Below are 12,973 nucleotides of genomic sequence, written 5' to 3' on the forward strand. Positions count from 1 at the left end.
ATGGGAAGGATTGGATCAAATGAGTTCATCTCTGTGAAGACACTTGGGGAAAAAAAGTTTAAAATATTATAGACACTCTTCCTATACCAATTCTTATCAATATAATCATTTTCGTAAGCATAGACCCAAAGATTCTTTTTTATTTAATGAGGTATAATTCATTCCTTTCACTATTCATTTCGATGTTCAAATTGCCCCAGATTTGCCCAGCCGGAGCCACTGCAAGCTGGTTCCTGTGTCCTTTCACGTGTCTTCTTTATTCTCTGAGTACTTCCTTACCTTCTGACACAAGAAGGTGTCCCAGGCTTATCTGATGCTTTCCATGCCCCGGCATGGAATCAGATACATCTCCAAGGAGCCCCGGTTCTTTCTAGTGGATCAAAAGCAAAACAAAACATAGAGTAGATCCCAGAAAAACTCAAACCAGCTGCCATCAAGTTGACTCTGACTCATGGCGACCCTATGTGTGTCAGAGTAGAACTGTGCTCCATAGGGTTTTCAGTGGCTGATTTTTAAGAAGTAGATCATCGGGCCTTCCTTTCTTCCCAGACACCTCTGGGTGGACTTGAACCTCCAGCTTTTCAGTTAGCAGCCAAGTGCATTAGTCATTTGCACCACTCAGGGTCTCCATAAAGTAGATATCGCCCACATTGAAATGTGAGGTGTAGGCCACACACATAATTATTAAGTGCCCGTAACATTCCAGGCCACTATACTATGGGCTGAGAGCACAGTGGTGAGTGAAAAAGAAATAGCCTTTATTCACATGGAAGCTACAGCTCAGAGGGAGGAGGCAGGCACCAATTAAATACTCAGATAAATAAACATGAAGTCATAGTGAGGAGCAGAGATGAAGAAGAGGGCCAAGGGTGTCCAACGGGGGAATAATAACAGGGATCTGACATGGTCTGAAAATCGGAAAGCAGGGACTGGGTCTGCCTTATTTGCCATCGGACCCCCAACATGACACAGAGAAGGAGCTCAATCAATGAAAAAGACCAAAGAATGAATCTATGAAATGGGGAACAGTTAGGAGAAGGTACAGGGTGGAAAGAGCCCAGGTCTTACCCACTTGGGAAAGGAATTTTAGTAGACAAAAACCAAGGACTCTTGAGACAGTTGTTGTTAGCTGCCATCAAGTCAGCCATGACTCATGGCAACCCCTGGCGTAAGAGAATAAAATGCTACCCGGTCCTGTGCCATCCCCATGATCAGTTGCAGATCAGACCACTGTGATTCACAGGGTTTTCACTGGCTGATTTTTGGAAGTATATTGCCTGACCTTTCTTCCTAGTCAATCGTAGTCTGGAAGCTCCACTGAACTCTGTTCAGCATCCTAGCAAAACCCAAGCCTCCACTGACCGAAGGGTGGTGCCTGCTCATGAAGTTCATTGGCTGGGAATTGAACCTGAGTCTCCCACATGGAAGGCGAGAATTGTACTACTAAACCATCACTGCCCTCTTCTTCAGACAGAATACCCCAAAATTCATCAGGTTTTTTTCCTTAACAATTTGGCCTCCTCACACTTTAGCTGTCCAGATGATTGCAGGAACCCAAGAAACTGGACCAAAGGCCATTTACTCATAATTAAGAGCATGGCTCTCTCCACCAACATTCCTCTTTGAGTTTTTTATTCTCTCCCTTTCCCTCCTCTTCTGCCTCCCCGGGAATGCTCAAGGAGAAATGCTCCAGATGCCTGGCACTCCGTGCCTTGTTGTCCTCCAAAGAAATATTGGCAAAATGAGAGCCTTAAAATTAAATAGCATGGACTGTCCAATAATTAATTTGATTTTATACCCATTGTTTATTTAATACAACTTTAAAACTACATTAAGAAGGCAGAACTGCGCAGCATAGCATGAAAATGAGCTGGAAGCTTTCCAAGTGGAGGCCAGGAATTAGCAAATTAGTCAGATGTGCAGGATGACTTCAACTAAGATATAATCAAGAAGCCACTCTTCCGATGTTTCACCAGCAAAGAATACTACCCACAACCATTCTATTTCTTGATCTCCAGGCTGCAGAACGGCCCGAAGGCTCTAACCAGGCAGGTGGAGTCAACACCAGCTCTAGACCTCCCAAGGAGTTGGTGCGGGAGCATCTCCAAGCCACGGGCAGGGAGGCAGGATCTGTCTGCCAACATTGCAGCTTCTCACCATCCAGATGTCATCTGCTCCAGATTGCTTGCTGCCTTCTGGAAGAACGACCTTAAAAAGCCACTCTGAGCCTGGTCTCTGTCCCTCCGCAGGTAAATTGAGAGCTCTGGGGATGAGACAAAGGCGTTAACAAGTTAACAAGTGCATAGTGCCTGAGGGCCCATGTGTCTGTTGCTATCTTGCCCATTTGATTCTGTGGCTTCCCTGCATCTGAGCATCTGTGAGCTTCCTGACCACCTGCTCACCTGAATCCTCCACACAGCATCAGCCTGTCCCTCCCTTGCCTCCAGAACTTCCAGAAAGCCTGACCACTTACCCAAGTCTTAACTCCCATCCTACCTAGTCCTCTTCTGATGTCTAATCACTATGTATGACTCCTTGACCCGTGATGCCAAATCTACCTACTGGCACCTTGGGCATATGGCCTGCTAAGGGCTTCATCCCTTGGCTTGGTTGCTTGGAATCTGACTCAATCACCTGGTACAAAGTCCTTAGGCTCACCTCAACCACCAGCCTCCCAGCTTTTCCCCAGACCACCGCACCATCATCTTGATCTCCTATTCTGGGCTTTGGGCAGAACCCCATTTCTTTCTTTCTTGACTTTTCATCTGCTGTCACAACCAGCTTCCCCTTTGCCCTGGCGTGGCTAGTATCTGCCCAGAGCAGTCAGTCCTTCCTGCATACAACACCCATCTTACTTGTCACACACACTCAACCTCAAGTGAGGCTGTCCTCAGTCAGAAATGCATTAACTAGAGTCCAGACGCCCCGTCCCAGGTTAGCCTGGCTGTTGGACCACCTATATGACCTTTGCTGCTGTTTCCTGAGGCTGAGTTCTACTTTATGTCCCAGTTTTAGCAGCTGGGCTCATCTTGTTCTCTCAAGTCTCTGTCCTGATAACTGGCCAGAACCTTGGCTTTTCTAGTCTTCTGGCCTGCCTTGGTCCTATCAACCCCACTCCTGGGCCTTGTCATGGATTGAATTGTGTCCCCCAAAAATATGTGTCAATTTGGTTAGGCCATGATTTCCAGTATTGTGTTATTGTCCTCCATTTTGTGATTTTCCTATGTGTTATAAATCATAATCTCCGCCTATGGTTAAAGAGGATTAGGGTGGGATGTAACACCCTTCCTCACGTTACATACCTGATCCAATGTAAAGGGAGTTTCCCTGGAGCGTGGTCTGTACCACCTTTTATCTTACAAGAGATAAAAGCAAAAGGAAGCAAGCAGAGAGTTGGAGACCTCATATCACCGAGAAAGCAGTGTCAGGAGCAGAGTGCATCCTTTGAACCCGGAGTTCCTGTGTGGAGAAGCTCCTAGTCCAGGGGACGACTGATGATAAAGACCTTTCTCCAAAGCTGACAGATTTCTCCAAAGCTGACGCCCTGAATTTGGACTTCTAACTTACTAGACTGAGAAAATTAATTTCTCTTTGTTGAAACCTTCTACTTGTGGTATTTCTGTTATAGCGGCACTAGATAACTAAGACAGGCCTGGGCCCCAGGCATGCATTCAGGGCCCTGCTACATGCCAACAGGGCTTCCTGCCAATGCATGTTACTGAGTCTCCTATTGTTCAACATCTGTATGAGCCAGATCCAACATCTTGTCACCTCCTGCTGGGCTGTCCTGGTACATACTAGCCTACTGTTCTTCAGCATATGCTTTTGAGGCTGCCTTCTTCCCATTGGGTGCAACTGGTGTCAATCCTCAGCCACAGGGTCCCTCCCCTGGGGCTGTGTATTCAATGTTCCCAGGCTCTGAACACCAACTGGGCAATGATATTTTATCAAAATAGTCTTTTTTAGTGGGTAATTTCTATATTATCAGTCAATAAGGCCACACACACACAAAAAAAAGAACAGTGCTGTCGAGTCAACTCTGATTCATCGTGACCCCATGTGTGTCAGGGTAAAACTGTGATCCATAGGATTTTCAATGGTTGGTTTTCTGGAAGTAGATCACCAGGCCTTTCTTCCAAGGTACGTTTGGATGGACTTGGACTTCCAAACTTTTCGTTAGTAGTGGGTACATTAGCTGTTTGCACCACCCAGGGACTCCACAGACCATAGTGTTGAACTAAACTAATGGAGAAAGTCATAGAAAACACTTGGTCAACTGATTTTTCCACCTGCATTAGAGAACTAATAGAGGGACACATATTATCAAAGGCTAGATCATGTATTAAGGACTCTGAATGAAAAAGAGTTAAGAGAAGGAAGGCAGAAGTCATAGTGGGGTGGGTCAGACAGATGAGGTTTTAGAGGAGATCTTTGGGGCTTTAACTTCGACTTTCTCTGTAAGTGGAGATGGGCTAACATTATTTACTCATACGAAGATATAAAGCTAAAGGAATATCCATACAAATTGATTTACTTATTAATCCATCAATCTTTTAAACATTTATTGAGCACCTTCTTATCTCTGGCACAGTACTGGGCACTGGGAATGTAACAATGATTAAGATTCAATTGCTTTAAGAACTCACAATCTAGAAGGGAAGACAGACACTTAAAGAGAAAGTTCTTTGTGTTCAGTGTAATGATGGCGCTATGCAGGGGTATTATGGGAGCACTCAGGAATGGGAGGGGTGGGAGCAGAGATGACATGGGAAACCTTCCTGGAGGTGTGGATGACTAAACTGTGTCCAAAAAGATGAATGTGACTCAGTCAGACCAATGGGGACAGAAGGGTGTCCCAGGCAGAAGTAGCAGCATGAACAGAGACATGTGGTAGAGGAACAAGCCAGAGGGTGTGTGTGTTCAGGGGCCTTGGAGAATTAGAAACAGATCGGGGTTCTTAGAGCATAAGCTCAAAGGCAAAGCATAAAGTGTGATCACCCCAGAGATATGTAGAGTCCTAAATGTCATACTAAGAAGCTGAGGATTTACTTAGTTCACAGGAAATGGGAATCCACTCAGTAGTTTAAGCAGAGGAGTGATGTGGTCAGATTTGGTGTTAGAAAGAGCGCTTGGGTTAGAAGATGGAGGAATAGATTAGAGGAGAGAAACCAACCAAAAAACAGTTGCAGTTGAATTAATTCCAACTAAGTGACCCCATGTGTTGCAGAGTAAAGTCTACCCCATAGGGTTTTCAAGGCTATGACCTTTCCAAAGACTGCCAGGCCTTTCTTCAGAGGTGCTTTTAGGTGGGTTTGAACTGACAACCTTTCAGTTAGTTGATGTCACTTATCATTTGTGCCACCCAGGAACTCCTAGAGAAGAAAGGACTAGTTCAAAGGCTTAGGAGTGATCCAGTTGAGGGATCATGAGGGCCTAAACTAGCTGAGGTCCTAAAGACTTGTTTATAGGTCAGACAATAACATGAACAGACAATAGGATGGAAGCCTCAGTTTAGACTCTTAAGGCCTTCAACTGATCGGATGAGGCCCACCCACATTTTGGAAGGGAATCTGCTTGACTTAAGGTAAACTAATTTAGATGTTAATCATCTGCAAATACCTTCATAGCAACAGCTAGTGCTTGACCAAGCAACTGGGCACCATCGAAGTACCAAGTTGACATATAAAATTAACTATCACATACAGAGAAAGCATAAGGGGCCATTGGGGACACAATGACAAAATTAACTTCACTGTAACTGCAGTGCCAGAGCAGGGGAAATCTTCAAAGCAGCAGGAGAAAAAAGAAATATTACCTTCAAAGAGCAACAGTAAGATGTATAGCCAACTTCTCAACAGAAATAATGGAAGCCAGAAGACAGGGAATAATACATTCTAAGGCCTGAAAGAAAACAACTGCCAACATAAAATTCTACAGTGAAAATATCTTTCAAAAGCAAAGACAGAAAAGGGCTTTCTGCTTCCTGGTGGGATACAGTAGCTTGAGGCAGACCAACATTCCTGCCAAGAACAACTGGAAGGGCCAGAAAACATACAGAAATCACCCATTCAAAGGCACTGGAGATCTGCTGAATTGGAGGGGCTCAGACTGAAGAAAACAGAAGTTTAGAGAGATGAGCCGACATCTGCAGTCAGCAAAGAGCCTGAGGATCAGAGCTTTGCCCCAGTTGTTTTTGTTGTTGTTAGGTGCGGTCGAGTTGGTTCTGACTCATAGCAACTCTGTGCACAACAGAAGGAAACACTGCCCAGTCCTGCACCATTCTCACAATCATTGCTACACTTGAGCTCATTGTTGCAGCCACTGTGTCAATCCACCTCATTGAGGGTCTTCCTCTTTTCTGCTGACCCTGTACTCTGCCAAGCATGATGTCCTTCTCCAGGGACTGCTCCCTCCTGACAACACGTTCAAAGTATGTAAGACGCAGCCTCACCATCCTTGCTTCTAAGGAGCATTCTGGTTGTACTTCTTTCACGACAGATTTGTTCGTTCTTTTGGCAATCCATGGTATATTCAATATCCTTCACCAACACAATTCAAAGGCATCAATTCTTCTTCGATCTTCCTTATTCACTGTAGAGCTTTCACATGCATATGATGCGATGGAAAATACCATGGCTTGGGTCAGGTGCACCTTAGTCTTCAAGGTGACATCCCTGCTTTTCAACACTTTAAAGAGTTGCAGCAGATTTGCCCAATGCAATGCGTTATTTGATTCCTTGACTGCTGCTTCCATGGCTGTTGATTGTGGATCCAAGTAAAATGAAATCCTTGACAACTTCAGTCCTTTGTCTGTTTATCGTGATGTTGTTCATTGGTCCAGTTGTGAGGATTTTTGTTTTCTTTATGTTGAGGTGCAAGACATACTGAAGGCTGTGGTCTTTGATCTTTATTAGTAAGTGCTTCAAGTCCTTTTCACTTTCAACAAGCAAGGTTGTGTCATCTGCATAACACAGGTTGTTAATTAGTCTTCCTCCTGTCCTGATGCCCCGTTCTTCTTCATATAGTCCAGCTTTTTGGGTTACTTGCTCAGCATACAGATTGAATAGGTATGGTGAAAGATCATTCAAAAACGGCTGCAGCAGTATACTGACAGACAACTGCCAGAAATTCAGGCTGGTTTCAGAAGAGGATGTGGAACCAGGAATATCATTGCTGATGTCAGATGGATCCTGGCCGATACATGACACCTTGAGTGTGGAGATATAATGATCACAGCATTCTCAAAAGGTGAAGTATATTGGTGCTCAAAGCCAGAGCAAACCTAGTTCTCATCTCCCTGTTCCAACTGCCTCACTCCCGAGAGGCTTGCTCACAGAAAGTAAATGTTGAATGAATAAATGAAAGAATGAAGTCACTTTTCTCAGGTATCTTTATAAATGGCCTGTTCAGAAGTTTTTTGGTTTTTGATTTTTTGGGGGTCGGGGGATTGTTTTTGTTTTGTTTGTTTGTTTTTTACATCAGCCTCAGGGAAGACTTGGACCTTGATCTTAACTTTTGGGATATGGATCCCTTTAAGGACCTAGTGAAAGATACAAACCCTCTTTCCCAAAAAAAAAAAAAAAAAAAAAAAAACAATGTATCTCCCCATATACTCACTTTGCACTCAATTTTTGAAAGTTCACAGAAGACTCCTACCCCAAAATTATATCACCTGTGCAGCGGCTTTTTTAATAATTTATGTCTTATGGAGGGGGGTGGAGATTGGGGTCAAGGATTGGTGGATTGGTTCCCACCAGTGAGGGCACCTGTGGTCACAGACACCCCCCTCTAAGGATTCCAAAGGTATACGATCATTTCCAGCCCATGCAGGTGCCACATGTGATTTATAAAGTGGACAACCATTTACATTCTTGGGCAAATCACTGGACCTCAATGCAAAACAGCAAGATAATTAGGTGGCGAAGAAAAAAAAAGGAGACTCTACTTGGTTTGCATGGATGATTAAATCAAGGCTTAACAAGAATAAGGTCATATCCTTTGCCCTCACAGAGAAATCCTAACATTGACCCCAACAATGGTTTCAGTGACAATTGACACCAGGCTCACCCCCTCTCTAGCCTTGGGTTCCTTGTGACCCAGGAGCTAGTAGAGCCATCTCTTTCTTGGGAAGAAGAGAAGCTTAACCAAAGTTTGGTTAACAAGCATTTTGTTTCTGATTGATCAGTGGGGACAAGCAATTCAGTTACTCATTTTTTAGTCAAGCAGTGGGAATTTAGAGGATCTGTGTCTGGCCTTGTCATAGGTAAATAAGGGAGTGTCCATGAGTCTCATCTAAGTCATATGGGAAGGGTAGTTATTTGCAGTAAGTAGTTTTCCTGAACACAAAGTGTGGACGTATTTGTTTAACCATAGTTGTTTTCCAGTATTACAGGGTTCAGGTAAAATTCAACATTATTACAGACCATTAGGTGTGACATTTGTCTATTAGGTGATCCAACAGAATACAGAAATTATCGAATGATATCATTAATATCACACACAGGTAAAATTTTGCTGAAGATCATTCAAAAGTGGTTGTATTGACAGGGAACTTCCAGAAATTCAAGCCAGATCCAGAAGAGGACTTGGAATGAGGGATATCATTGCTGATGCCGGATGAATCTTGATTGAAAGCAGAGAATACCACAAAGATGTTTACCTACATTTAATTGACTATGCAAAGGCATTCAGCTGTGTGGATCATGACAAATTATTGATGATGTTATGAAGAATGGGAATTCCAGAACACTTAATTGTGCTCATGAGGAACCTTTTCATAGACCAAGAGGCAGTCTTTCGAATAGAACAGTGGGATACTGCGTAGTTTAAAATCAGGAAAGGTGTGTGTCAGGGTTGTACCCTTTTATCATACTTATTCAATCTGTATGCTGAACAAATAATCAGAGAAGCTAGATTATATGAAGAAGAACAGGGCATCAGGATTGGAGGAAGACTCATTAATAACCTATGTTATGCAGATGACAAAACCTTGCTTGCTACAAGTGAAGAAGACTTGAAGCACTTACTGATAAAGATCAAAGACTACAGCCTTCAGTATGGATTTCACCTCAACGTAAAGAAAACAAAAGTCCTCACAATTGGAGCAATAAGCAACATCTTGATAAACAGAGAAAAGATTGAAGTCGTCAAGGATTTCATTTTACTTGGATCCACAATCAACGCCCATGGAAGCAGCAGTCAAGAAATCAAACAATGCATTGCATAGGACATATCTACTGAAAAGACCTCTTTAAAGTGTTGAAAAGCATAGATGTCACTTTGAGGACTAAGGTGTGCCCAACCCAAGCCATGGTGTTTTCAATTGCCTCATATGCATGTGAAAGCTGGATAATGAATAAAGAAGACTGAAGAAGAATCAATGCCTTTGAATTATGGCGTAGGTGAAGAATATTGAATATACTGTGGATTGCCAGAAGACTGACAGAAGAACAAACAAATCCGTCTCAGAAGAAGTATAGCCAGAATGCTCCTTAGAAACAAGGATGGCAAGACCATCTCACGTACTTTGGACATGTTATCAGGAAGGACCAGTCCTTGGAGAAGGACATCACACTTGGTAAAGTAGAGGGTCAACGAAAAAGAGGAAGATCCTCAACAAGATGGATTGACACAGTGGCTGCAACAATGAGCTCAAGCATAACAATTGTGAGGCTGGCGCAGGACTGGGCAGCGTTTCATTCTGTTGTACAGAGAGTCATTGAGTTAAGACTGACTCGATAGCACCTAACAACAACAACAACATTAGGAAAAATAAGACAAATGTGATGGTATAAATAGCAATTTGAGAATGTTGTGGTGCAGTCTAGGAGCTAGGGAGTCAAAAAAAAAGGAGTAGCAGGAGTGTTAAAGAGGTCAGAGAAGGGAAAGCTGATGGCGACAATGGTTAGTCAGGGAAGGCTTCACAACGAAGAGGAAGTAAGAAGAATCTAGAGGATTTAGAAGGGTGTTCCAACTTGCTGTTGGGACAAATTACCAAATTTAATGGCTTCAAACAACATAATGATATTATCTTATAGGTTCTGTAGGTCACTGGACTAAAAAGTAAAGGTGTGGGCAGGGCTGCATTTGTTCTGGAAACTCTAGGGGAGAATCCATTTCCTTGCCTTTTCCAGCTTCTAGAGGCAACCTTCTTTCCTTGGCTCATGGGCCCCATTCTTCGACAACAGCAATGTTGGTCAAGACCTTCCCATACGGCCATCTATCTGACTCTCCTTTCAAATTCCCTCTGCCACTAAGGACCCCTGTAATTACATTGGGCCCACCCAATCAAAAAAAAATCAGCTAATTACCCAACTTAATTCCTCATTGCCATGTAACCAAATACATTCAGGGGTTCCTGGAACTAGAAAGTAGACATATATGAGGGGATTTTACTCTGCCTGAAGAGCCCTGGTTGCACAGTGGTTAAAGCACTCTGCTGCTAACCAAAAAGTTGGTGGTTCGAATGGCAGGGAAAGATGTGGCAGCCTTGGAAACCCTGTAGGACAGCTCTACTCTGTCCTGTAAGATTGTTTTGAGTCAGAATCAACTCGATGGCAATGGGTTTGGGTTATTCTGCCTACCACACAAGGAGACAGTAAGGAGGCCATTCTAGATATGATGGAAAAATATGAGCAAATATCCTGAAGAAATGCATGATATAGATTTGAAGAGTGAGGGGACTCATGATCAAAGAAACTAGGGTTCCAGAAGGGGAGTTGTGAGAATAAGGTCAAAGGCTTAGACTGGAACTAGAGGGTGGCAGTCAGAGCTGGATTACCCAGTAAGCAAGGTACACACAGGTTTACATATGCATATTTACTAATCTGTAGTGAACAATTTCACCTGTCTTTCACCACATCAACCCATGTGAAATTGTTCACTACAGATTAGTAAGTAAACACAAGTAAGCTCGTGCATACCTTGCTTAATGTAAGCTGGTAACCTTGTTTACTGGTTAACTCACCCGTGGTGGCAATGGGCTCTGAATGCCAGGATGGTGGAGGCCTTTGTTGTATGAAAAACAGCAAGCAGGTAAGTGCCTGGATTGGAGTAAGGTGGGCCCACAGAGACAGCCACTGGCATTCATTTCTTTGACCTTATCTCCATCATGGCCCTGGGAAGAGAGGAGATAAGGGGTCATACTGAGCATCTGTGGAATACTACAGGATTAATATGACCAAAACCACCAGGATACTCCAAACAGAGAGAAGGTGGGAAGAAAGGAGGAGAGAGAGGGTGAAGAAAAGGGCCGAGTTTAACCCATTCATAACCTACCCCCACCTTTTAATTCCCATTGAATAGGCCTGATTCTGTTTTGATGGAAAACATGCCCAGCGCATGGTTCAGAAGGCTATAGAATTGAGAGCTATTAAATACTAAAAAGACAAGGTGAGAAACAATTTGCAAAATCTCCTCTTTTTATAGACCGCAGCGATTGAGAAAAATTGAGTAAATTCCCCAGCTGCCTCAACTGCAGTCTGTTTCAAGATTCCATCAATTTTTTACGGTACAATCAATATTTATGAATCCCCAAAGAAATGTCGCAAAGAGAAACCCAGAGCAACATTTTCTCAGTGGTTTGCAGAGCTGTAACAGGGGGACCTAAATAACTTTTAAAATAATCTCAATGACAATCAAAGACTCTTCCATTGCCAATAGGGTTTAATGTCGGTGTTTATATTAGCGCTGGTCTGCGAGGGTGGAGGCGGGGAAGTGAAAACACTTGGAGTTTAATCTGTCCAAAACATGACACTTGGCTAAATAAATACACTCTAATATGGTACTTAAAAATTCAAAGGAAGTGCTATATTAAAAAGTCCCTGGATTTTTTCTTTTTTTTTTTAAAGGTATTAAAATATCCTTCCTTGGTTAAGCAATGGATTTTTTCAGTCAGCTGGAAAAAAAAATTTTCTGGGGAAAAAAAAAAACAAGCGAAGAAATTCACATTGCTTTAATGGCTACTTTAGGTTTAATATCTAAACTTATTTAAATAACTCTGAGCCCTCCTACTGAGAAATATTGAAACTAATGGATTCCTTTGTGCGTAATCTCCATTTAAATGTAGAGTTTAATTTCCCTTTCGGCTAAACCTGTGTGAAACTTGAGTTAAAATGTCCCTCTAAAAAAAAAAGAAACCCCATACAGAATATTTAGGGGGATTCCTTTATTTTATTTAAAATTGGTTTTGGGCACTAAAACTATACAGCCAGCCAAAATTGAGCCCACAGACCCCCTAAGTTTATACCTTGAGCCTGAGGTGGGTGCTGTGTATGTCTGCTGTAGCCGCATGTGCAGCTAGGCCTCACACAGATGGGGGCCCACCTGCAGGGTGTGATTCCAGGGGTACTTGGTGGACCTCCCTCCCACCCTCAACACTGTCCTCCATCCTTCTCAAAATGAGAATGCCGGAAATCCCATTACTGCAGCTTCCACTCTGTGGCTTAGGGCTTTGATTTCTGTTCCATGCAAATCACCTCAGGCAGGGCCATACTTCCCGCGTGGCTGAGGGTCATTTTGTGTACATGAATATGCATGGAGTCATATGGTGCCAGAATGGGAACTAAAACCTAGAAATTAATCGATGCTGCCCTTTTATTCAGCAGATAATGAAACTGAGGCCCAGAGAGGGATAAGTCATGAGGTCAGTGTCCAAGGTGGGAGGAGAACCCATGTGTCCTGGTTCCCGGGCCACCATGCTCTCTTTGCCACAAGTGTGAACTACTTCAACAGACTCGAAGTGCCTCTGCCTTGTACACCCACGTGTAGATTCATGTATTTTTCTATCCTTGGCGTGTAACCAAGAATTTAAACTGCACATGTGAATGAGCCTGAAACTGAGGGGTGGGTTACAGTACAAGGCGTTTCTTTTAGCAAACTGCAAACAATGTGTTGTTGTTGTTGATTGCTGTCAAATTGATTCTGACTCATAGCAACCCCATGTGTGTCAGAGTAGAACTCTGCTCCATAGGGT

At 43.2% G+C, this 12,973-nt stretch overlaps 1 protein-coding gene across 1 annotated transcript in view; it reads right to left on the minus strand.

Moving 5' to 3' along the window:
* Nucleotides 1–12,973, minus strand: part of LOC126085027 (uncharacterized) — an 82,803-nt gene that overhangs the window by 55,040 nt on the left and 14,790 nt on the right. Inside the window, exons 4-5 of the mRNA XM_049899920.1 lie at nucleotides 2,158–2,263; nucleotides 280–370 (exon numbers count right to left, since the gene is read on the minus strand). Of these exons, the coding sequence (XP_049755877.1) occupies nucleotides 280–370; nucleotides 2,158–2,263 (197 nt within the window). The remainder of the gene's footprint in view (nucleotides 1–279; nucleotides 371–2,157; nucleotides 2,264–12,973) is intronic.

Source organism: Elephas maximus, chromosome 11, assembly GCF_024166365.1.
Source record: "Elephas maximus indicus isolate mEleMax1 chromosome 11, mEleMax1 primary haplotype, whole genome shotgun sequence".
Taxonomy (NCBI): Eukaryota; Metazoa; Chordata; class Mammalia; order Proboscidea; family Elephantidae; genus Elephas; species Elephas maximus.